The sequence below is a fragment of the Lonchura striata genome, chromosome 11, assembly GCF_050655825.1.
Source record: "Lonchura striata isolate lonStrDom1 chromosome 11, ASM5065582v1, whole genome shotgun sequence".
Lineage (NCBI taxonomy): Eukaryota > Metazoa > Chordata > Aves > Passeriformes > Estrildidae > Lonchura > Lonchura striata.
This window is the reverse complement of record NC_140713.1, coordinates 11,754,094-11,779,557: the sequence shown is the minus strand read 5'-3', so window position 1 is coordinate 11,779,557 and position 25,464 is coordinate 11,754,094. Positions and strand designations below refer to the sequence as shown.

General features: G+C 37.1%; 1 protein-coding gene across 1 annotated transcript in view; it reads left to right on the top strand.

The window, feature by feature from the left end:
* The window catches only part of ITFG1 (integrin alpha FG-GAP repeat containing 1), a 72,935-nt gene extending 47,673 nt beyond the window's left edge, over positions 1 to 25,262 (top strand). Inside the window, exons 11-18 of the mRNA XM_021540304.3 lie at positions 3,086 to 3,236; positions 3,491 to 3,599; positions 6,189 to 6,232; positions 8,086 to 8,164; positions 17,039 to 17,163; positions 18,031 to 18,113; positions 19,711 to 19,828; positions 23,205 to 25,262. Coding sequence (XP_021395979.2) covers positions 3,086 to 3,236; positions 3,491 to 3,599; positions 6,189 to 6,232; positions 8,086 to 8,164; positions 17,039 to 17,163; positions 18,031 to 18,113; positions 19,711 to 19,828; positions 23,205 to 23,264 — 769 coding nt within the window. The 3' untranslated portion in view covers positions 23,265 to 25,262. The remainder of the gene's footprint in view (positions 1 to 3,085; positions 3,237 to 3,490; positions 3,600 to 6,188; positions 6,233 to 8,085; positions 8,165 to 17,038; positions 17,164 to 18,030; positions 18,114 to 19,710; positions 19,829 to 23,204) is intronic.
* Positions 25,263 to 25,464: the final 202 nt, after the last annotated feature.

Genomic DNA, 25,464 nt, shown 5'->3' with positions numbered 1-25,464 from the left:
GGAATTGTAAGTACTGCATGTGAGTTTATAAGCATCTATCCCCATCTAATTAGGTGAAAGGAATTTTGTTTAACAATTGTTTCCAATTAGACACTAGTAATTGGCATCTGGCATTGCAAATATGTAATCTAAGTCTTTCAAATGCATTTTTATTCAAAGGGAATGTTTTTCACTGGTCAAGTTGAAAATACTTTATCTCTGACACAGTTGATAAGAGTAAAGACTGAAACTTGGAGACAAAAGACAGCTGGATATGGAAAGTTGAATAAAAAACTTTAAGTATGATAGACTTTTAGAAAGTTTTCTAGGTGCTCATGCTCAGTTTTAAATTAATGTATATGTATTAATCCTTTATATGGAAGGACTTTTATGTGACCAAATTATCTCTTCCTAAATCATTATTAGTTGTCACTTGTCAGAAGGAAGGTTGGATAGAGGACTTATTTTAAATGAAGGATTGATGAGCACCTTGTAATTTAGCAAATCTAAAAAACGAGAGGCAAATTCAATTATTCTGAACATCTGGAGTAAGATAGTGGTAATTTAGATGTCCCTGGTATTACTTTAAATGCACTACCCTAAAGCTGACAGCATGAGAGATGTATGAAATTAGCAGTAAATATTTAATTCTAATTGCAAAGGAATATGTTAAAATAAAACTAAGATAAGTCTTCAGTCTTTCTTTGGTGTTAAGCCTTATTAAATCTCCCTTTTCTTCATAGATGACTTTGGTTAGAAGGTATCAAATTGGGATATAATGTACTTTGGAATAAAGCTGTAGGTAGCATGCGATTTACCTGCAGCTGTGTATTGGTGTGAATAGCTCAGTATTGGAAGTGCTGCAAATGGCATCTTAAGGGCAATAGGCTGATGTTAGTTCAGAATTCTTGTGCTCTCTCTTGTAGCATTGAAGCTGGGTTGTTTGTTATTGACTGTTACACATTTGTAGAGCACTTAAGCATTGATTTTTTTAGATTTTACCATTACAGAAGTGTCTGTCTTTATAGGCTTTCAAGGACATTGCTTTGTCATTTTAAGGATGCAGGTAATTATCTTTGTTGCAGGAAGATTCTTTCTGATCTTCAAAATCTTCAAAATAATAGGAAGGTCATAAGCTTGCACTTATTTATTATACTATCAGAAATTAAACATGCAAGTAGATACTTTGATTCTAAGGCTCCTTGTGTATCACAGGCCTAAATCATAGAAGAATTCAACTGGCAGCTCACAGGCCAAATCCAGATGTCTCCCAGGACCAACCTGAGGAGGCAGAGAAACAGCAGGTTCACTCCCCCCTGGAGAAAATCAGGGCCTGCAACTCTGTGTTACTGCAGCATGGCCTCCACAGCAACATTTCCTCCTCCCTGGCTGAAATGCAGCACCCGGGACAGGGGATGCTACATCTATGAATTAATTAATTTCCTCTACTAGAGAGCTCTCCCACAGTGTATTTATTGGGTCTTCAGCATCTGTTTAGGGTTTGAGATTGCTTTTTTCTTCCTACTGTTTGTCTTCTGTTTCTCTGGTAGATACAGAAGGGTGAAGGAAAGTGGCATTTCCATACTCAGTGCCATTTTATTAGTGTTTTCTCTTTTTCTCAGTTGTAAGGAAAGAAAATTAAAAAGTTTCCTGTAGTAAATAAACTCCTTGTGTCTATCCATTCACAAGGCTTCTAGCTTAGGCTTGAGTAGTGTGCAGAGTATACTGCAAACATGAGTCTTTCATCTTTTAATTATCATCTAAGTAATTTCTGACAATTTAAAAAAGTCTGAACTGAAAGAGTCTTTGTAAAAGTTTGTCTGAATTTTAAAAAGCTATGTTGAGATGGTGAAAAAGACAAATTGAAACAAACTGCTTAGCTCAGCTTGTCACTTTACCTTGGAGTTGGCTATTCTGATATAGGTAATACATGAAATGAATGTGAGCAGTTAAGAATTTCAAGTTGTGATTATGAACTCCCAGATACAGATAATGCAGCACCTTAATATTGCAGATGACCTAATTTCCTTTTGACCATACATTAATTCAGTGATTTGCCTAAGGAGAAGTGCCTGTGTGTGCCTGTGCATCCTGGATGCTGCTGAGGCACAGGAGCCACCTCGCTGTCCCCACAGAGCCAGCAGCGTGTTCAGGGTCACACTGAGGACATGGTTCTGGCTGTTGCCCTGGGCTCTGACAGCTGAGCTGCCTTTACAGAACACTGCTCTGGCTCCTGGCTCTGCCCCAGAAGGAGAGGAGGAAACTTCATCTGTTTCCATTGCTGAGGCAATGAAGGATTTTAGCAGGCTCCTAGGATACAAACCTGCCTGAAGAGTTGAACTGGGCTTGGTAAAGTGTGAGGTTTTCCCAGTTCAGAAGCACTGATACATTATCAGGGAGAGTAGGAACCTTGTGTCTCCCATTGATGCATAGGCACCTATTGGATATTCTTTAGATGGGGGTTTTTCTACACTAGCCCTGGTACTCTGCTTGGTTTCTATGTTTCTTGTTTAGTTTTGCACCTGTCTTTATGTTACATGTCAGCAAGTGCCTAACTTGGTTTGTCTTGCCCTATTTTTACTGCACTTTAGTAGGTTGGGTTTTGTGGCTTGTATTTTGCTTGAAACAGTGGAAAACATACAAATAGAGTTTGGTTTAATCTCAAATTCGCTTAAAACATGCACTGTATAAGAAAAAATATTAATGCAGCTGAGATGGGAAGAAGCTGTCATGAAATACAGAAAAAGCATGGACATGTTTTAAATAGCGTTTAAGCTGACAAGACTGTGGGAGGGATTAAGGAAAATGGCAGATAAGTTCATTTGTAGTTTTTTCAGAATAAAGTAAGGATATGTTCGGTCTTTTGAATGGTTAAGTTACTCCTGTTGGTTTGGATCCATTTATTTAGTGTTTTCATTGTTATAAGTCAGGCATGACAATGACTGTAATTCTGTCTGTAAATTTTCAAGTACCCAGTGGCTGCTAGCTGAGCTTTTATTACATTTAACTCCAGAGCACTTCAACTATTTAATTACAATATTTTTAAATTTATGTAATTTAGACTTATCTCAAGTTGGTTTATGTATTATATATGTATGTTTTACAGCAATCAACAAGCATTTTTACTAGAAAACGTCCCATGCAACAACGTGAGCTGCAGGAGTGCGCGGCGCATGTTCAGGGTGTTCTGGGAGCTCTCGGATCTCAATCGGATCAAGGACGCCGTGGTAGCGACCTTCTTTGACATCTATGAGGATGTAAGTGCAGCCCCTCAGCCCAGCAAACAGGCTTTGGTTGTGGCTGTGCTCATCCCAGACCTTGCCTTTGCAGCCTTGGATTGTCCTGCTGAGCTGTGGATGGCCCTCTCCATCCCAGATTGATTTGCATTATAGTTATAATGTTTGAAAGATATTAAAATAAATAGCAAAGGTGTAAACTTTACTGCACAGCATTTTTTTCCCAAGAGTAAATAAGCATTCTAATGTAAACTTGGGATTTTTTTTTCCTCTAGGGAATCTTGGATATCATTGTGCTAAGTAAAGGCTACTCCAACAAGGACTTTGCTATCCATACATTGAAAAATAACTTTGAAGCAGATGCCTATTTTGTTAAAGTTATTGGTAAGTTATCAATGCATAATAAAGTCACAATGGGATATTGAAAAGGACGTGAATATTTGAGGCTTTGCATGTGAAAACGTTATGGTAATGTTCTGTACCTCTGCCATAGCAAACCTGCTTTGCTGGAGTTCATGTATGTGTGTGTCATGTGGGAATGATGCAGAGATGCCTTCAAAAGGAGCTGGTTTCATTTCAGGAACTCCTGGCATGATGTGTTTTGTTTACAATGCATGATCTGTTCTGAGGGTCACTTTGCATCCCTGTGGGAGTCAGTTCTGTGTTTCCAGCCCAAATTCACGTGGCAGAAACCATACCTTACCCTGAGAGCCACAGAGTGGCCATGAACATGGCCAGGGTGTGTGAAGTAATGTCAGCTGGTTTAAAAGGCTTGAGTTAAGTTACAATATTCATAATTAGGTTTTTAAACTGCATGTCCTACTGTGTTCTTAAACTGCAAAGGATTTGAGCTTTGAGCTCATTTCTTGTCTGTCTTGCTTGATTTTTTGAGAATGAGTGAAAAATGAGGCTGTATTGGAGCCTATAAAGACAAAGCTCACTAGCCAATAACTAGAGGTTCACCTTCAAAAATTATATTTGCCTTCAAGTTACTTAAATGCATCCAGTCCTCTAAAGCACACATTCTGCACAGCATAAGAGAGCAGAACTGCAGCTACTGCTGGGGGCTGATGCTGTTATTACTTTGTCCACAGCCTGAGCTCTGTTCTCATTGTGATAGTGTTTAATCATTTATCATGTTGGTGGAAGCCTTATTTTAAATAATACCATATATCTGTAGTGTAGTTCACAAAAGCATGCAGAAAATCCTCTGGGAAAATCTTACACTTCACAAAGCTGTACCAGAACTATAATTGTGTGATATTTTAATGGGAAAGGGAGTATTTTAGAACATGCTTTTTTGATTCGGTCTGTGTAAATCTCTCTTAAAAACTGGGGCAAGCCTTTTTTTAGCACCCTTTTGGGGTGTGAGTATTTTTGCATAGAAATCCCAGGAAATGAGAATTAATGAGGGTCTAAAAATATTTTTACTGTGATACAGGGGAAAGTATTTCTAACAAAATGTGCTTTGTGTGATTTAGTGTATCAATAAATGCATTGTGTTCACTTATTTGGCACATGGACAATGAGAACAGCTTTGCTCATTATAACTGATGTCAAATATACTTGGCCAGGTAATTTGTTCCAGGGTGAAACTGAACAGCAAATTTCAATATGCCCTTTTGCATCAAAATGGGAAGAGTTGGATCCACTTGCATACTCACCTATGTTTAATAGATAAAATTAAAACTGTAGTATTAAAATTCTATCTGTTTGTGCATATAGTCTTCAAATTCTGCTTTGCACATTTGTCTTGACTGTTCAGATATTGGGAGAGTTTGGACTGTATAAAATATTACATCTTAATGTATATAGAAATTTCAACATTTTGAAATCACAAGCAAAGAATGATAATTTAGGAGTCTTGACAATTGTTAATATTCATACACAAATTATTAGAAAGCTTCCTCGACTAGAGCAGTGCCATTTCTGACTCAGGGAGTGATTTCTAATCAGACTGTGAATGTCTTACATGCATCTTTTGGTATTTCCCTGGTCCTAAACATTTTGTGCCCTTAACTCAATGAACCCTTAAAGAAGGCAGAAAATGCTTTAAGAAACTCCTAGTGGTTAGGGTGACTTGCCCTCAAATCTGGTCCTAATCTTAATTTTCTGTCTGCCATGCTTGCTTTGTGATACCATAATTCATGGAGAAGTAATATTTTTCCTTGGCTTCAGAACCTGGTGTGCATCCTCCTCCCTGCCCATAGTCATCACTGGCCTGCTGCTCAACCAAACTGTTGTCATTAGAAATCCAAATTTTGCATCAGGATGGACCTTAAATTATTGTATGTGTGAGGGTTTTGTTGTTTTTCTGCTAATACTCAGAGTGACAGGATGTCCTGGCTTACACAACAGATGGCTGTCACTGTCCCTCATTTAGGTTTTTAACAGAGATTTCTGAATGTAACTGATTTTTCAAACTAGTAAGTTTCAAACAATTAATTGGAATAAGTGTCACAGGATTTAGATATTAATTAGCATTATATACACCTGCTTATAATACTTTTGAATTAATAGATTAAATTGGTAATGGGATTTTTGCTTGCTACAGCTTTTGTGAATTGCTTTAAACCAAGTTCCAAAATGATGCCTTGTATAGAAGGAAAAGCCTTTACCTTTTTATCAGTTAAAACAGTAAAGCTGAAGCTCTGCCAGTATTTTAAATGGTTATAAATGAAGAATAATGAATAAAATGTATAGTTCACTGTTTTAATTTGGAATTTTTCTAACTGGGATATCTGTTCTTTTGAAGCTGGTTAACCACTGAGGTGGGGTAAAACAGTGATGAATTTCTGCCAAGTATACTTCAAGCAGATAAGGAAATAGTATGCATTACCATAAACCACAAAGAAGATATTTATTTTCTTTATGTTCTAATGGCTACCTGACACTATCACTAGACTTTAAAGGTGGTGCTTCTGAGGTGGTTTGTGAACATAAACACAACGTGCTCATTTTTTGTTCTTGCAGTTCTCAGCGGCCTCTGTTCTAATGACTGTCCTCGGAAAATAACAGTAAGTGTAACTATGGCTTTGTTTAGTGTTTACCTTCAAATAAGCTGAAGTCTAATTATACCCAAAACTCTCAACATACTAAAAGGGCTATGGACCAGAAGAATATGTAATCTAAATCATGACTGGCCAACTTCTGCTTTTGTGAGACCCATAACTCTGGGCAGCTGCTGCTCAGAGCTGGAATCAATTGATTGTTGTTGTGCAGGAGCTTTGTTACCCCACACTGGGAGCTGAGATATACCAGAGACAAGAAGAACTTGGGTGCCCAAAGTGTGAATAGTGCCAAGTCTTGGCGGGCACTTAGAAAGTCCAGGCAAAACTGACTGTGGAGTAGATCCAGCCACTTCTGGGTCAAACTCTAGCAGTGGGCACAGCCAAGGAAGGAAGTGCTCTGATGATTCTGCAGGCAGCCATACACATGTGGTGTTTTCTGTTTAGATTATTTTATTTTTTCTCCAGAGATTTGCAACTCACTCACCAAATTGCCAATTAGTAAATTGTTTAGCAATGTTCACAGTGAAAGTTGGCCTGAAAGAGGAGCTTAGAGTAATAGGAGGTAGCAGTAGCACTTTAGCTCTGCAAAAGTTTCACATTTAATTTTGACTTGTAAATAGAAAAAATGCTTCAAATGGGGCTAACCTTTGCTTCAAGCCTATTTTGAGACGTGGGGTTTTAATTTCTGTTATAAAATAATGAGGTTTGATAGTGTCATTAACTTAATTACAAAAATCGAGGGTTTAAAAAGCAGATCTTCACAGCAGATGTTGGTGGAAATTTCATTATCAACATCCTTGAAACACTATTGCCTCCATTGTAATAGGAGTTTTCTGACAGAAAGTAACATAAGGTACATTTTGTCAGAGTACAGCTATGTGGCACCAAAAAATATTTAAATTTTGCCTTATTCACTCATCTTTCATAGATCTGCATTAACATCACCTTTATGGTCTCCTTAGTTTTCATTCTAATCAGTTATTATTTTCAGGCTTTGATCTTATCTGTCATCATTATCACTTGCTCTTGTGGTTTAAATTTACTACTTTTTGAGGCATGGTGTGAAGCATGTCATCATCTCTTTTGGCGTTCCTTCTGTAACTTACTTGAAAGCTCTTTATTGGATTTGATGTCCTAATATCAGCTTGAATTCACCACTAAAAAAAAAAAAAGAAAAAAAAAATTTCCTTTAAAATCTGTTCCTGTAGTTGTCTCTCATCTTCTCCCTTCCCATCCTGTTTTACTTAGGTGCATTTCTTATGGGTCATCACTCAGTAATGCACAACTTCCTTGGATGTTTGTTTTATTTTTCCTCATGACTGTACTTTGATGTTTAGGTACATTTTCTTCCTCAAAAATGTTCTTTAAAATAGATACCAATACTTGACAAGTAACTGTTCAATCACTTTCATAAATTACATTAAACACTGCTAAGTAATGATTAAAAAGATGAAATTTGTGTGGTGTTTTTCAATTCAGAAATATCATCAAGATAGGGCATTCTCTTGGTATCAAATGAGTTCTGCTTTTTCAGAACATGCAATTATTTCTCTGAATTTTTAGGGGGTTTTTACTTTATTATAGCTTCCAAAGAAACATTAAACCTATTGCCAGAGGATTGAATCGTATCACTTTCTTCATGAGAAACTAAACATTACTTAGCTAACTGATTACTGTGATTTTGAAAATTGATTTCCACAAAATGCTATGACTAAAACAGGTGCAATATTTTGAAGTTAAAATATAAAAAATAAATTCCTAATGTAAAAAGATTTTCTTCAGTTTGCTGTTTAATTACTATAGCTTTTTCTTTTCCTAAAATATTGCCTGCCTTTTTCTTTGGCTTTTATCCCTTGTAGCCCTTTGGAGTTAATCAGCCTGGTCCTTACATCATGTACACCACTGTAGATGCAAATGGGTACCTGAAAAATGGGTCAGGTAAGAAAACTCACTGTGGGCATACCCAAGGCACAGTCTGTCTGTGTTTGTGCTTCTCAGTAACCTAAGGAGTTGGAAAGATGGCAGAGGGGAATGGGAATGGTTTCAATGGTGCCTTCAGTTTACAATGCCAAACCCCCTAATGTTCTCTTCCTTCTTCACAGATTGCATTTTTATTACAAAGATTGCAATTGCATTATTTTTTCATTTGTCCTGTGACAGTTAGGTTTGAACAGTTGGCTGTAGCAAAACATTGTTGGGTAAAATATCATCAGTTTGTGAAAAAGCATAGACTTCTAATTGCTTCCTAAGCAATTATGTATTAAGAAACAGCAGTGGCCTTGAAATACCTAAATAGAATCCTAGTAGCCAGGTGACAAAGGATCAGGATATCATATTCAGGACACACAGGATGTATTTGTCTGGAGTTGCTCACTACAACTGGCAGCTAACAAAATGAAATGCTGAGTAGCCTGAGGAAGCTGGGGAGGGAATGCCCATGTCCTTTCAGCTAATGCAGCAAGTACAGGGAAGCAATCCTTAGGAAACAGGGTCAGAATGAAGGGGAAGGGGTGCTTGCTGCCACTTGTATTGGAACTAAAGCTTTAACGGCCTGAGATGGTGCAGCTGCCACAGTTTGCAGGAGTCCAAAAACAAAGCAGCCAAAGAGAGAGTCATCCATTAGGCTGTGGTCCAGGCAGTGCCTGATGTTAGAATATCATGGGGTTTGTGCTGCCTTTCTAGATGTGTACTGGTGGCTCCTAGAAAACACAGGAGACTGTACAAAGTGGTTTATTAGTCTCATTTATGACTGGTAATCTTAGGACTATAATGTACTCATTTCTTGCTTAGGCAAAAATCCCAAACTCATAAACTGAACGTGATCAGTAAGTGCAGTCAACTGTAGCTGTCACTCCAGTCTCCTTTAAAATTGAATTCAGATCTTTAAAAAATGGCTCCAGTAGTTCACTGGTAAGATTATATTCTGTATAACACTAACTTAAAAGCAATAATTTAGGGGGGAAATGTTGACATGTTAAGGTTCTGAGTCAATCTGAATCACTGGCAATGCTCTCACCATGAGTAGTGTGCTCAGGACTGTTAATTCCAACTGGGAAAAATTAAGGAGAAAGAAGATGTCCTGAAATACAAACCAGATAGCTACAAAAACATATCTTGATATTCTAGCATTTCTGTGTTTGTACATGCTTAACTATTTTTGTTCCAAGAACAAAAGCAAATGCATTTTTCTTAAACATTTTCTTTAGGGTTTCCTGAGTTTGGTTGGTTGTGGCTTTGTTGTTTGTTTGCCCCCTTCAAACACAATGTTCTACTATTTACTCTAAGAAACAGTTATCAAATGTGATTTAATACTGCTATATTCCCTTCACAGTTACCATATTTACAATAATAAAAACCTAACAGAGTCCAGGCATGATGAATTTCCCTTTCTGTTCTGACATTAGGAAATAACAGTAATGAATTCCAAGTGTATTTATGACCCCAGCAGCATTGCTACAGGGAATTTTCTAATGCTGTCTTTGATCAGTTTCTCAACACTAATAAGTTAATAGATTTTTTTGAGTATGTATAATTCCTGCAAGAACTTTTGAAAGTCATGTTTTTTGAGGGCATTGCATTATGTTTGTAAGAGATTTTCTTCTCTTGCAAATGTTATATGTAGGATTCAGTAAGTGTTCTAACAAGAATTACTGGCCTATAAAGGCTGTTGTGTGGAAAAACAGCCCATTACATCACAATCTTCTTCTCTTTGACTATCAGGACATCATCAGATTATATCAAGATGCATATCAAATGATATCATCATCATTTTTGTGCCATGTGTAAACCTACAAAACATCTTCCCCACATTAAGCTTTTATTCGTATAGCATCCATATGCTATTTTAAAACTAATTTTCATCAACTTATTTGCCTTCCAGTACAATCATATTTGAAGTTTTTAATTATCTGAAAGGAGTAATGAGCTAACCAAAATTTTATAATAATTAATCCCTTTCCCAAGAAGTAACAGGAGTAAAAACATAGTTCTTTTTCTGATGAAAAGGAAACTCAGCATTTCTTTCCGTGTCCCTCTCCAAAGTCAGCTGCTGTTATTTATTGCCTTTATGGCTGTGCTCAGTGGGGGAACAGTTGTTGGCTGGACCACTGCAACCAATCACCTTAAGTTATCCCTCCAGCCCTGAGCTTAAGTAAATCATAAAGTACTCAAAGCCATGGTCCCCATTCTCTTTCTCCTAAATTCTGCAGGACTTCAGTTTTGAGCTATGGCATCTTTCATGTAGGTAATATTCATGCAGAGACTAAAGTAAAAAGGCCCATATGACTGTCCTTATCTAATTCATTTTAAGGTTCTTTGATCTGCCAAGCCTTAACTACAGGAAATTTGCATAATTATGAGGGGTTTCTTAAAAACATTGTTAGAATTGTTCTGTCTCCTATTAACATTCCAGTATGTTGTTAAAAGATAGCAGAATAATAATTAGCATGTATTCTGTGCTTTTACTTTCACATTGCTCAATCCACTTGTAGTTGTACAAGAAATACTGTTAAATTAGCTACAAGGAGCAGCAATTGCCAACATGGGTATTAGAATGGAGGAGTTCTGGGCCTTACATCTGCAGTTAATACCTCCACAGACCTTCTCTTCCTGAGAGGAAAAGCAACTGCAAAAACTTCTTCAAATATTTAAGGAATTTCATGCTTGAGGTCAGACCAGGTCCAGTGTAAATCTGGGAGAAGTACACCCACTCAAATTTAAGTCATGCTTTCTGATCCATGTCCTGCAACCTGCCTTCTCTATTTTCTTTTGGAGTTATTATTTTTAAGGCTGTTCCACAGTTAAATGTGTCAGCCAGGATTTTCCATATATACATTTCTAGGCTTTTATTGGGAGAATGTCTTCTGTTTTTCAGCCTGCTATGCACATCTGAATTTTCTCTCCTGAAGTAAAAATATGCTGATAGAGTTTGAAATAAATAGACTCATGCTTGCAGCTTGTTTCTACCAAACATATAAATTCTGTGGGCCAGGAACAAGTGGCAGTAAATATCTCAGGTTTCCTCAAAGCTCCATATCCAGAGGAAGATAAGAGTAGCTTCACTGAATGGCTGATATGGATCAAGTCATAATTTGTTTAAGCATCTGTATGAGTGAAGCTGTGTGGGCTGATGGCCTCTGCAGCTCTCTTTCCAGAGCTCTTTCATTTTGCTGCTTTTGCTTTGTTTTGTTTTAAACCTTCCACAGCAGAATGACCTTTCACATGCTGTGAAGTCGTGCCCTTCTGGTTTTTTGAAATCTGCTTACTCTTCCCTGTTGTTGCATTGAGTTCTCCTGCTGTTTAACTAAATTGAATTGTGAGGTGAACACAAATGTCTAGCAGCTATTATAGTCGTGAATTTAAACATAAACATTGCAATATGTACCAGAAAAAAAGCAAGATAAGCTTATTTTCAATGGCCATTTGACACTGCAAGGTTCATTGTGTCGAATTCCACTACACAGAAGGAAGAGTGTATTCATGGAACAAGCTAGAATAATTTAATAATTGAATAGCTGGATTCAATGAGAGGGATTTGCTATTTGCAATAGGTAGGAGTAGCCTTCTAGTATCTAGTTTTTCTGTATAACTCTCTTTTGTTTAGAAAACTTACCTGAACTTGTAATGTTCCTTGCAATTTAACAAAACCTTGAATATTTGGGCATTACAAATGATGCAGCTTCCCCCATCAGCAATACGATAATTTTATTGTTGGATGGGTTTTTAAGTTACTAGTTTTACTTCTATAATTTTATAGTGTAAAGGTATTTTTAATAAAAATACATATTTATCATAAAAATGCATCAGGTTTTCAGTTTGGGTTTGGAGAGATGTCCCAAGTGTTGGCAGCACTGCAGTCATCGGTGTCCAAGTCCCAAGAGTGCACTTTGAATTCTCTTTCCCATGTTATTTCTGGTACTCCGGAACCAGGTATTGCAGAAAAGGTTGAGAGGTGAAGCTGTGTGTTGCATTAATCTGGAATTTCCTATTAGGGAGACTGAGGAAAAGAGGCAGGCAGCTGGAGAAGACATGGAGACACCCCCAGCCCTTAGAAAAATGAAGTTACTGTTGCATATTTTAAGCAGAAAAAGAATTCTTTGACCACTGCATTTTTTTTTCCAACCAGTGACCCCCAAAGGCAATATGAAAGGAACTGAAGTAAAGCTTTCAACTAAAGCCAAGCAATTCAAATGCTCCAATTTTCTATGAAGCTTCTAAGTTTGAAGTTGTTGGGGTTTTGTTAGATTGTTTTTTTTTTTTCCTGAAAGTTCCTTTGTAAATTCTTAGGCATATTCCATGGGTTTTTCATTACTATCCGTTATATTTTCCCTTTCTCTTGCAGTATGTGGTTGGCATATTTTCAAATAAAATCAGGTGCTGACAGCTTCTAAAAAAGGGGAATTACTCAGTGCACTTTAGCCCAGTGCTGGTAATGGCAGCAGAGGAAACCACTGCAGTGTTCCAGCTGTGCAGGGAAGGGACACACAGTCACTGTGCCATCACACCAAGTCTTGCACTGCCTCTGTCCTGTTCCAGCTGTTGCCTGGGTGTTGTTCCCAGCTATGCAATAATCCATGCAACCTCTGCATGGCAGGTGTTGGGCTAATTTTTGCTTTTTCTAGGATACATGTGTTTGATTATATAAAAGAAGTCATTAATGTGCTGGCCTCAGTGTTTATGTAGGTGATGGTACAGAAGAATTTACATGCAAGTCTGAGACTAAAAGATACACTTTTGGAATCCTAAATAGCATTACTGAATTTTGAATTACACAGAATGGCTTTTAATTGGCTAATTAAATGCAAATAATATTTTGTCAAGAAAAGCATGATAAAAAGAATTGTAAGGAATGCTTCAGGAAACCACAAGTTACTAATCAGATTTTTCCATTTAGTCTTTCAGTTCTGTGTAGTGATGTTGCATGTTTCACAAAATAAGGTTATTTAAACTGACTGAACACTATCAGTATTGTGCATCTATTTCTGTAGGTTCAATGAGGCTGTTCCTAAATCCAGTACCACATGTTGTCAGTGCTGTTTAAACAGGAGAGGGCATTGCTCCTACATGTATCTGCAACCACTTTCCCCTCATAAAGTTAAATTCTTCAGCCTGAAATAAGCTGCTGAGGACATTTCAGTTCAGCTCAGGGGAGAATGGGCTACCCTTGAGCTTTCAGCAAGTTTACATCAGGCTAATGGAAACGGAAGGAAAATTACTTAATTCAGGTATAAAAGAATAAGTACTGTATTTATCACAGACAACACATGGCTCTGGTTTTCAGACAAGACTTCAGAAAGGTTAATGATACGAATTGCTTCCAATTTTATATGCCAGACTTCAGAGGTAAGGAGATTGATTCCAAAAGGTCCAGAATGGTGTCTGAATATCAAACTGCAAAATCTTGTGAGGTTTGGCTGCCTGTCATTAGGTTTTTCTTACAAATTTGATCTCCAATAGGCTGAAACCACAGAAAACCATGTCCTAAAATTGAGGATTTTACTCTGCCCAAGGTTTTTTTAAGCAATAAACTTAATGATTTATGATTTAAAACAAGAATATATATAACACCACTAATGCAAATACCATAGCCTGTGATACCTGTGTGCTTTGAAATTGCATTTTTGAAACAGGAAGCTTAGGGGAAAAGACATAGTATTGAATAGTCTTAAAAGTAGTGTTAAAAATAAATCATGTGTTGCATGATCAGGAGGAGGTTTTTAAGTTTTGATTATAGTAACAGTTCTATGGATGAAGTCAAAACAAACTGAAGCAACAGCCACTTCCTCCATCTAGCCTACAATGACTTCAAAAATCCTAAGGAACAATTTGAACGTAAGAAATAAATCCCACTTTCCTCCTTGAAGATACAAAACTATTTTCAGATTTTCTTGGAACAAGTAAAAAGCCGTTTCTAGTAGTTTTACAAGAGGGCAAATTGCTGTGGTTGCTATTTAATTAAATTTGAAATATTTTCATAAGTAAATTAATTACCAGTGACTGGGAACTTCAGATAATGTCAATAAACTGTTGACAGCACTCTCTGTAATTTTTCTTTTTCTTTTTCATCTTGGTTCGGGGCTTTTATGTTTCTCAGGTTAGCAGTTGTCATTCTTAATTACTTGGTTGCAATTCTATTTGGAACTTTCCAGTAAGCATCAAACAGAATTTATGATAGATACAGGCTGAGGAAAGCAAGGAAGAGTCTCAGAGTTCTCCTGTGCTTAGTCAGCTTTAGTAAACTGGAACCTTCTACATGCTAATATCCTGTTTAGCTAATACCTCCTGATTTTAAAGGCAAATTTAAAAAAAAGTATATGCACATTTCTGCCTGCTGTGTAGAAGAAAACATTCCTCTCTGACCTTTGCAAATGATCTATTTACATCCTGAAGCATAAGATTTCATTATCCTTATCTTAGTAGGCATAAGAACCAGCGTTAGTAGCCATGAAATTATTCAGTGCTTTAAGAATTCTGTCTGCAGTATGTGACTCTCTAACCTCTTTAAGGCTGACTGCACACAGTATATGACATTTTCTTCCATTCTCTTTAATTTAGTTGACATTCATTTCATTTGTAAGATGAAAGAAAAAAGCAAGATCTTAGTTGCAGTCTTGTCATGATCCTGAATATTTCACTCAAAAGTAATTCTAAAAGCTTTTCGATGTTACAGCAGTACCTTGTTCTTTTGGGGAAAGTCCTCCAGCATGCAGCATTAGTGAAAAAATTCTGAGAAAATCTTTTTTTATGTTGCAGCATGATCAAGTAACACATCTGGTTTGTTTTTATAACCAAGTCAAATTAAATACACCCACCTTTGCTTACTGCTTGTGTGTTGGTAACTGGAGGTTTCAGATATTAATGTACTTTGAGAATTATTCCCATTTTAGATTTGGATATTGACACCTGGAGATTGAGCAGTTTAGCCAAGATCATGTTAGGGAAGTCACTGGCAGGGCAGGGACAGACTCAGGACTCAAACCCTGTGCTGTCCTATCCTGTGTTATCTCAACTTCTTGGAAAAATCCCTGTTCTTAAAGAGAAAAGCTGCTCAGTCAGTTCTTTTTGCCACATCTTCTATAATTGAGAAATCTACCCAACAATGTGCAAAGTACACCTTGTCCTCACAACAGACACCTGAAAGTACAAATGCAACTTAAATTTCCTCGTCTGCTTGCTCATTACATGGTTCTACGTGGGGGAAAAAATAAATATAAAATGTGTATAATCTTTAGGAAGACCATTACTGTTTCTTTTTACTAATGGGATTTTAGCTTAATAAAAAGATAACGGCATCTAGCTGATTTTTCAAATCTTAGTTGACATTTATCTTGCTTTTAAAAATATAGTTATTACCATTCTAAATGGACAATAATACAGAATATTTATCTCCTGATTAAACAAGCCTATTTCAAAACATGCCAGACAGCATAAGTGGCTTCCTCAAGAGCTGGTAGGGGAAGGGAGGTTGACAAGACCAGAACTGTGAAGCAATCACTGCAGTGAGCAGGGTTCAGAATCCCCAGGCTGCACTAGCAGGAGCAGTTTGTCCCCAGAGGAGCGTACAGGAGCTGCAGAGCTGCCATTGCAGGTGGTGTCTTTGCTGTCCCTTGGTGAAGCACTGCTGTGTTGTGGCCAATGCTTGCATTTGCTGGCATCTCCAGGATGCCAGGAGGGTGGGTTAGGTATTTTTGAAAGGATGTTTGGATTTGGTGCCCCTGTGTTCAGCACAGCTGTGCAGAATGTTGTGTCACCAGTCTGGCCCACAGCTGCTGGGCTGAGGTCAGGTACTGCCTCCTGAGCCAGGCCTTGGATGGGAGTGTGGAGAGGTGAAAAACAGTTGTTTCCTGTAAATTCATGCAAAATATGGATTCCTGTTCTTTAATTCTGTTAAGGATCAAAGCTGAGAGAAATCTGATGCTCTAAAAATACTGACTAAAGCACATTCTTGTGAAAAGCTGTTTCTGTTTGTCACAGAAACCCATTTGTGCTTGTCAAGTGTCCCTTGTACTCATTCCTGTTAATCTGGTGAAGGCTGAATTCACTGTGGTGCTTCTGTGGTGCTGATACTGTTCTGCTGTGGAAGCAGAAGAGAACAAAGAACCCACACAGGATCTGAATCTGTTGGCCAAAAATTAAACCATTAGAATATTTTTTTTTATTTAAATGGAATACCTGGATACTTTGGAAATGGGATGCCAGTGAACTTGTTGATAACTGCAATACTTGTCTGTTTCCCCACTTTTCAGGAAACCAAGAATGTTATTTTCCATCTACAGTTTCTCCTATAATTATTATTAATTTGCAACTACTGTTTTCATTAAATTAATTTATCCTTTGAAATTTTGTTCATGAGAATTTACTTAGCTAATTTTGTGACAGTAGTAATTACAGTTTAATACTGACAAGAATTAAAGTGAACCTTCATATGTTGAGTCTAATCTTGTAAATCAGTGGGCAAGAAACTTGGTACTAATCATATAAAATTACATGCAGATAGTTGATTTCTTTTCAGCTTGTAACAAATTATTTGAGTTAACATAAAAATGGTACTCAAAAGAATTGTCTTACCTAAAAATGTGAAGTGTTTAAGCTCTTCTCCAAGTGAGTGCTCACAGGTAGTTTGGAAATGTGGGACTGAGCTTTAAGAATTAAATAATCACACGATTGGTGAAAATCTTTAAACATTTTTATCACTGACTGGGGAATGTGTACTTGTATAGCAAGTTGGTAGTTTGGGGATTGATTGATTGCTTGATTGATGGGTTTTTTTCCCCTAAAGTACCTACTTGGGTTTCCTTTCTGCTTTCCCTGCAGCTGGCCAGCTCAGCCAGTCAGCACATTACGCTCTGCAGCTGCCCTACAACGTGCTGGGCTTGGGCCGCAGCGCCAACTTCCTCGACCACTTGTACGTTGGCATCCCTCGGCCCTTAGGAGAAAAGGTTGGTTGACATTTAAGATTGTCAAGCTAATTGTTTATGGTGCTACCTTTCCTAAGAGACTTTGCATGGAAAATACTGCTGGGACACTTGTTTTTCATTTTCTGAAGTAAGAATATCAAAGAAGTAAGTTTATGCACAGAAAGGTTTGCCCAAAAGAACCAGTTTGCCCAGTTTATTTGAGGGGTGTATAAGCTCTGAAGCCAAAATTAAACCAAAAGATGGCTGAAACTGTCTATAAATGTTAGCACTGGTTTTCAGTGCTTGTTTGTAGGGCAAATGGGTATTAGGTCTGAGGGTCCAATTGTGGACTGCAGTAGCTGCAGGGCTTTCCCAGAGTTGCTGTGGCTGGGCTGGGGCTCACGTAGTCCCTTCTGCCTTGGTGATAAAACCATGGCAGTGTCCTGGTGGGGGGAAATTACTGTGATTCTCTAATCTTCACACGAAACATAAAAATGGGGTCCTCACCATTTTCAGTCTTTAAAGATCTGATGGTTTACTTTGAAAAGTAAGGTAGTCAAATGGGCCAAATTCTGATTTGGATAATTGTTTTGCCTGCCTCCTTTGTAGAATCAGTTCTTTTCTTCTTTCCCTTTTATGTTGTTGCTTTGTACTTTTAAAGCAGATGCTGTGTTTCATGTCAGCAGTAGTTATTTTGCTTTTTACTTTTGGGGGGTGGGTTTTAAAGCATTTTGGAGCTTTCAGAGTAACAGGTTAATACAAAGATAAAGGGATTAATCACTTACATTTAAAGTTTTTTAAAAACTCACAATATTTTTATTTCTCCTTTCTTATGTTTCAATGGATAATTTTTTTGCTTGTAAGTATGTTGGTTTGTTGGGAATTGACACAGCTTTGTTTTTCTTTCAGTCCATAAGAAAACAAGAATGGACAGCTATCATACCAAACTCCCAGCTTATAGTCATTCCCTATCCTCATAATGTTCCTCGAAGGTAATGTTATCATTTGGATTTGCACTTCCCAAAATTACATTAATACACAGCGTAAATTAGGCATTATGTGTAGGTTTAGAAATAGTTATTTGTATAGAAAGTTACTGAACAACAAGGGCAGGGGGTCAGTGCTGAGCTGGAGCTGAAAATGGTGCTCAGGTATTTACACAGCCTCTCAGATGGTGCCCATAAACAATCTATTAAAAAAAACCCTATTACCGGCTGAGACTAACAATCAAAATGTATTGCCAGCTCCACTCTTGTAAATAATAACATACTTGCTAGATTTAACAACATCCTCAGTGACAAATTGTAAACATGGTAATAGTTGAATTAAGCATTTTTGTTTCACCAAACATGCAATTTCTGTCTGGTTCCATAGAAAAGCTTTGCTTCAGCCCTTCTGAATGCAGTAGCTGTTGCTACAGGAATGGATGTTTCCCTTTAAGTAAAGGTGAATGGGTTGGTTGCACAAGAGCTTGAACACAGAATTCACTTTGCAATTAAAATGTTTCTCCCAGAAAGAAAGCATGTTTCTCTTTTTGCTATTAGAGAAAACATTAGTCAAATATTCCAGCTGCATTTTGCCGCTTGATCTACCAGTGAGGTCAGTTGCATTTATCATGCAGAAATGATTCTGACATCAGTTCAGCAGTTAATTTTACTAGAGAACAAATAACAGTGGAGAAATGATGTGCTGCTTGAGTTGCTAATTAACAACCACAGAAATAACATCTGCCAGATGATAATTTAGTTACAGTCTTGAGGTATTTAAAGATATGTGTTATGCAAAACAATTTCTGTTATAGTATCCTTAAACTGTTTTTGCTTTCGTTTAAAGTGGGTTTATGGACATTGTAGAATAGCAGACAATGGAATCCCCAGAAGAAATCAGATTTCATAATAAAAGCTTCTTAATTTATTTTTTTAAATAGGTATGTGATTTCCTGAGAGGCCTCAACACAAAGCCTGCTGCTGACAGCTTTCCCATGATAGGAAACCTGTAGGATTAAAAAAAAGGGGTTCCCCTGGCCTCAGGACCTCACATGATTTGAGAGATGTCTTCCAGGAGCCCTAAAGTGTTTCATTTTGTTGATCTTCAGCCTTGATTATGCTTATGCATAGAGCTGTCCCTGGGTAAACTTCAGAAAAAGAGAACTGGACCCATGAGCCTGTCCAAGAGAAGCTTCTCATGTGGTGAAAACATCTTCCAGGGTTATTTTCCCCTGCTGCTCTGTGTCCCCAGGCATTCCTGTGAAAGGTTTCCTTATGCATTTTACTTTGTCCTAGGCAAGGGCAGGAGATAAATCTCCTAATGAGAAAAGGCTAATTCCCTGAGGATATCCATAGCATTCATGAAAACTTAAGCAGAAGCTGTACTTAGACATGGTATTGCTCAAAAATAATTATATTAAGCCATATATTTCCAAGTAAACATCATTAAGCTTCAGTCTCTAAATAGAGCTGCTCATTTCTGTAGACTAGGTTGTCACCTGTCTTACCCTAACAGGTTCTTTTCATCTTTGTAAGTAAAATCTGTTTTCTGTTTCTTAATGAAGGGTATTAATGTTTCCTTGGATTTTCTTCTTTTGTATAGCTGGAGTGCCAAGCTGTATTTGACCCCAAGTAACATTGTACTGCTAACAGCTATAGCCCTAATTGGTGTCTGCGTTTTCATCCTGGCAATAATTGGCATATTACACTGGCAAGAAAAGGTAAGCTAATTTACTAGAATGTTCTGTTTAACACTCCCTAATATTTTACAGACCTGTACATTGGGGTTTTTTCTTTTACATTTTTCTACAGTATAATAACTTCTGACACAAACTGAATTAAGTCACAAAAGGTGACTTAATTAATTATTAATTCAAGGTTTACCACAAGTTTAAAAATTGGCATTATTTTTATTTAAGCTCTAAGACACTTAAGCTTATTCATGTTGCTCTTCATTTCCTTTTTTTCCATTAAGCTGTTATTTCCAATTTAAATGGCTATCTTTGTTTCATATCTAAGCTTTCCATTTTTAGTTTTTAGGAGAACTGTTTGGAAAATGGAACATAAACTCAGTTTACTTACCTTGAGTTCTGCTGCTAATCTAAAAACAAGTAGAAAGGGTAACCCTCTTTGCTGGTTGCACTGACATTAGCATCAGGAAGATATAGGGAGCCAGGTGTGCATATTGGCTGCTTTGCTCTGTGGGTCTGAATTGCACACGCAGGGTATAGAAATCCATTGAGCTGTTGAAGCATTTTGAAAGGGGCCTTTCATGTCACAAAATAAATGCATTCCCATTTTTCTTAACTATGCTCAGTTCACAACCATACCCAACTGGCAGAGTTGCCAATAAATGCTACTATATACCCAAACCATAATCTTAGCTGTCAGATAAAATTACTGCACATTCTCATATAGTATAAGTGTTTGTTTTTGTGATTTTGGAAAAAAAATGACCTTGTTAAACATTCAAACAAGTTTGTGCATGCTTCATATTTAAATGTTATTTGTCTGTCAGTCTTCACTCTTCAAAATGTTAAATACAGTCTCCAAGTAATAATAAGGCTGGGAATAAGACACACAAAGCAAAGAAATACAAAGATTATGATGGCTGTTGTTAGCATGTCCTGCTGTAACAAGAAAGCACTGCTCACCTGTAGCTCAGGTCTGGGCACTGCCAGTGTTTAATTCTCTCTCCAACACATCTTTAGCAAACAAGAATAGCAGAAAAGGTACTTGGACTTTGAGTTGGGGAAGGATTACCTATGTGTAATTCCATCTGGAGAAATGGAGATTTAATGGCAACATTCAAAAGGGTTTTATAGAATAACTCAAGCATTGTAGTCTAAGGAAGGTCTCAGCCCAGAGTGAGTGCTTTTAGAGCTGTTCTAAGTCCCAGGTGTGTGTGAATGAAGTGGTATATTGACTGTATTGTAAACTCATTTCCAGCTCTGCAGCACAAAATAGGCACAAATATTTGGACAGATTGTGTGTATTTTCAGACCATTGTATAAACATGTTTTAATTCTTATATTCTTCCTATAGATTTTTACCTTCCCAATGTTTAGAAGTGGTTGAGATACTGAACAAATAAGAGTGTTAACCAAGGCTGTGTTGTGCATCCTTGACATGTGTGAAGTGAAACTCCAAAGTTCCTTGTTTCTAAGCTTGTTCTTAGTTTACTGCCTCTCAGCAATCCTCTCCTAAAAATACTGTCCTGGTTAAATGCCTGTTCCTTGCAGATCTCTGGAGTACATGTAGCAAAGAAAGGAAGGTGAAATGAACTGGCACTCTAAAATCTTTTCTTTCCCCCAGAGAATGTGTCTGAAAGCTGCAGTGTTTTATTCAGCAGTTTAAATAAATCCTGGACTTGACCTCTGCAGATAAATAGTAGCAGGAGCCCTTTGTCTACACTAGTTGTTACACACTCACCTGCCAGCCAGGTATTGGAGTACTGAAATAACTGTAGGGTTTAGGGGTAGGTGTTGCTCTGTCTTGCCTTAGAAATGTTGACTGCATTGAAAAAAAAAGGCTTTGAAATCTCAGTTACTAGATTTTCATTTTGATACACCAAATGAAAAATAAATTGAGGAAGAATTGACACCATTATTCATCTTACAAAAAATACAATCTTGCTATGTTTGCTACAGCCCTCCACAGTCCTTATTCTCATTCTTGAGAACTTGCTTTGAGGTCATGAGGCTGGTCATGGAAACACTGCACAGTGATGGAAATACTGCCTGGAGAGGGTTTGCTGGATCCAGCAGAGTATCAGTTACTGTCAAATTTGAAGCAATAATTTTTTCAGGAAGCATACAAGAAATGGAGTGGAAATTGTTTTCTAAGTGAGACTGTGAAATTTTTTTGGAATGTGACAAGCATTTCAGTATAGGAAAGAGTGTGCCACTCCCTCCTTCCCACCCCTTTTTTGACATCCAAAATACTACTGACACTGATAAAGTCCCTGCCAAAAAATCCAGACTGATCTATCTTAAACCTCACTGGCAGCTCTGCTGCTGCTACAAAATGCGGTAAAATCCATATTTAATCCAACGGAGTTGCTATCACACATAAACATTGTGTAATGAGGAAAGCTTTGGCCTTGAGCCAGAGCAGATGATGAACTCTCATGGCAGAAGATGGGCACCGGTTTCTGCCACAATTGTTGTGTATTTTTATCAACTGAGACACAGCTCTGAATGCCCACGCAGCACCTACTGGCGAGGCTTTTCTTCATTTTACTCCTTAAAAAAAAAAACAAAAAAGAAAGAAAGAACATGGGTCTCTGCAAGCTAAAAAGCATTTCAGTCTGCTCTGCCAAATTCTGTCACGCTGGGATTTACACATACTGTCATGACACAAGCACAAGTTTGCACTGTGTGTTCAAGAATCTTGAAGAAAAGCTTCCATCCTCTCTCTGTTAAGTGCTTTAGTACACAAGAGGAGACATGTGGGAGAGGATATGTTTTGACATATGACATAAATTCTAGGTACAATTTAAATATGCTGCTTTTTCCAAGCACCACCCAATTCACTCTTTCAGCAGGTCAGTGTGTGTTCTGCATAAATAAGCAGGGAAATGCATCCTACTTCACATTTTCATAATAAAAACAAAAGACACAGAACGTTTTTCACCTACTTAGTGATGTTAGTTGTTGGTTGAACTGCTGCCTTGCTCTAAGGTTGTATTTAACAATGTTTTTTAAATGAGATTCTTCATACATGTAACATAAATTTCATTTACAGTTAGTCTAGAGTAATTTCATTTTATATTTATAATGTAGACAAAATGGATACCAGGAAACAGTCTTCAGGTTTGAATTATTCCTTTTAAAAAGCATTATTAGAAATAACAGAAAATAATGGGTCGTAAATACTATAACAGCAGAGCATTAACAGCAGAAGCCAATTTGTGTAGATTATTGCTATTTCAAGCTGACATCATTTAAAAGTTAATTGTTGGGACTTTTACTAAGCCTTTTTGCCTTTTGTCAAATGGCTTGAAAAAAATCAACCATTCTCTGACACTTGACAGCTCATTTCTGTAACAGTATTGCTCTAGATTCCACAAAGTGTTTTTTTATTATTATTTTTCAGAAAGCAGATGACAGAGAGAAGCGACAGGAGGCTCATCGGTTCCATTTTGATGCTATGTGACATGCCTTAATATTTATGAAGGACCTGCTACTCATTTGCTTAATTGAAAGACTAAATTCTGATTTTTAAAATTATTACCATGAAAGTACTGTTGGTGTGTTATTTGTAAATGTTGCATTATCTGGTATTTATTTGGAAAGTATTAAAATTAGACCTGAATGTCTCACAAGGCCTTTCAGTTAAGAGACTGTATATAATAGCATTTGGCCTTTATTTAACAGAACTGTAAATTTATTTTTCTTAGTAAAGGGATCAAATTGCATGTACCATTGTTTATGTACCAATTCTTTAGTAATATTTGATAGAAAGAAAGGTATGTAAATGAAGTGTAGCATTTCAGCGAGCAGAATACCTTGTATCACTTGAATTGGTCTTGTCCTTTGTTCGTTCCTGCAAAACAACCTGGTTTTTGAAAATTAAACCTGTGCAATTTCTCAGATTACTTAATCATTAATTGTTTTGATTGTATTAAATGGTGCTCAACCAAAAGTATTCTGTATTTTTCATTGTTTAAATCCATATGTGCAATAGGCAAAAAGCTTAGGAATTAGAGAACCAAAAGGAACCTGCAGTGTGATGTGAGTTCAGTCATCCTGGGATAGATGCAGTATTTATGTGTGCTACTTCTACAGAGAGGACAACACATTAAAAAATTAAAATCATAAAAATGTATCAGCATTACATAAACTGCCTTTATAATTAAACTATATCTACATTTGCTTTAGAAAGGCACAATGTCATTATGAAGGTAACTATTTTTTTAACATAAGAAAGGTATGGGATTTTTTTTGTTTGGTTTTGTTTTTCGAGAAGTTAAAAGAAACATTTTTGAGGAGAGATTGAGGATTGACATCCTAAAATGTATTGCTAAGTGATGAGATCTGCAAAGATTAAATTAAGAGTGTAATAGGACACTCAGAATAATCAATGCACATTTTCTATGTACACTGCTATGCCCAAATTTCATAAGGCTGTAATAATAACAGAAGATGTGTCGCTCAACTTTAAATATTTTAAGTGATGATAAAGTAACAATTGCTCAGTGTACTTGGGATCCTGGAAGAATTTGTGAGAATAATCATGCTTCTATTTTACATGAGTTTATACCATTAATTCTGCAGTTACATCAGTTAATTTGCATTCCTAATACTGCTTGGTAAACTAGAACATCTTTCTCAACAAACTGAGCGTGTTGGTCGTCACGGCACTCCCGTGTGCAGGGGTCCCTGCTCGGGGCTGGCACCTCCCTGGAGCAGCCCAGACAAGAGGGAGCAGGTCCAAAGCTGGGCTGATGGGCTCACCCCGAGTGCCAGTCAGCCCCTGGGTTACCATGGCAGTGCTGAACACTGACCCATTCATACAGCAGCCTTGTGTGCTGAGGGTCCTGAGCTCTGAAGTTTCACTGGCTATTTCCAATAGGCATTGATCAGATGCCAGCACAAGAGGCTCTCATATCACATCACTGTTATTATTCAGGCACACCTTCAATTTTTCTCATGAAAAGCTAATTTTTTAGATAAATATTAAGATAAGTATTTAGATAAATACTTAAAGCTTTTGGTCTTTTTAAACTACATTGATAAAACTGGCTCCCATCAGCAAAAGAAAGAACAGATTTTGTGATTAGGAGGATTCACAGTTCAGCATATTTTCCTGTCTTTTTCAGATGGTTGGAGAATAATGCTAAATGCATAATGCACTGTGGCAGCAAAGTTGTCTGTAACCCTCTATCACAATATAATTCACATAGATTAGCTTCCTTTTGTTTTTGAAAAAGCAATTAGGAATAAAATAACCTCACGCTGGCATTAAAGCTGTTGTAAAAAACAATGAACTTGGTATCTTTTGCTCTGAGGTATTTTGCATGTTCAGTAGTGCATCATTGCATCACTATATACAGTATAATAAAGTTCACCCCAGGTTCTAAGTACTTGTAGCATGGCTCACAGTCTATGCATACTGTTTGAATTAAGGCATTAAATATTGCTAAACCTGTCATCAGAGGTTTCATGTTGTATTTGGTTCTCTATTCTATAAGCATTAAACATATGCTTAAATAAGGTTATTGCCCTTCTCTCAGGAAGTTAAGGAAAGCAGCATCAATTAGGAAGTTGTAGTTCCAGGTGACTGTCACAGTAACTGAGAAGTGAGAAATAGTTCGAGCTACATAAATTTTCAAACTGCAGCCACTCGAACACGG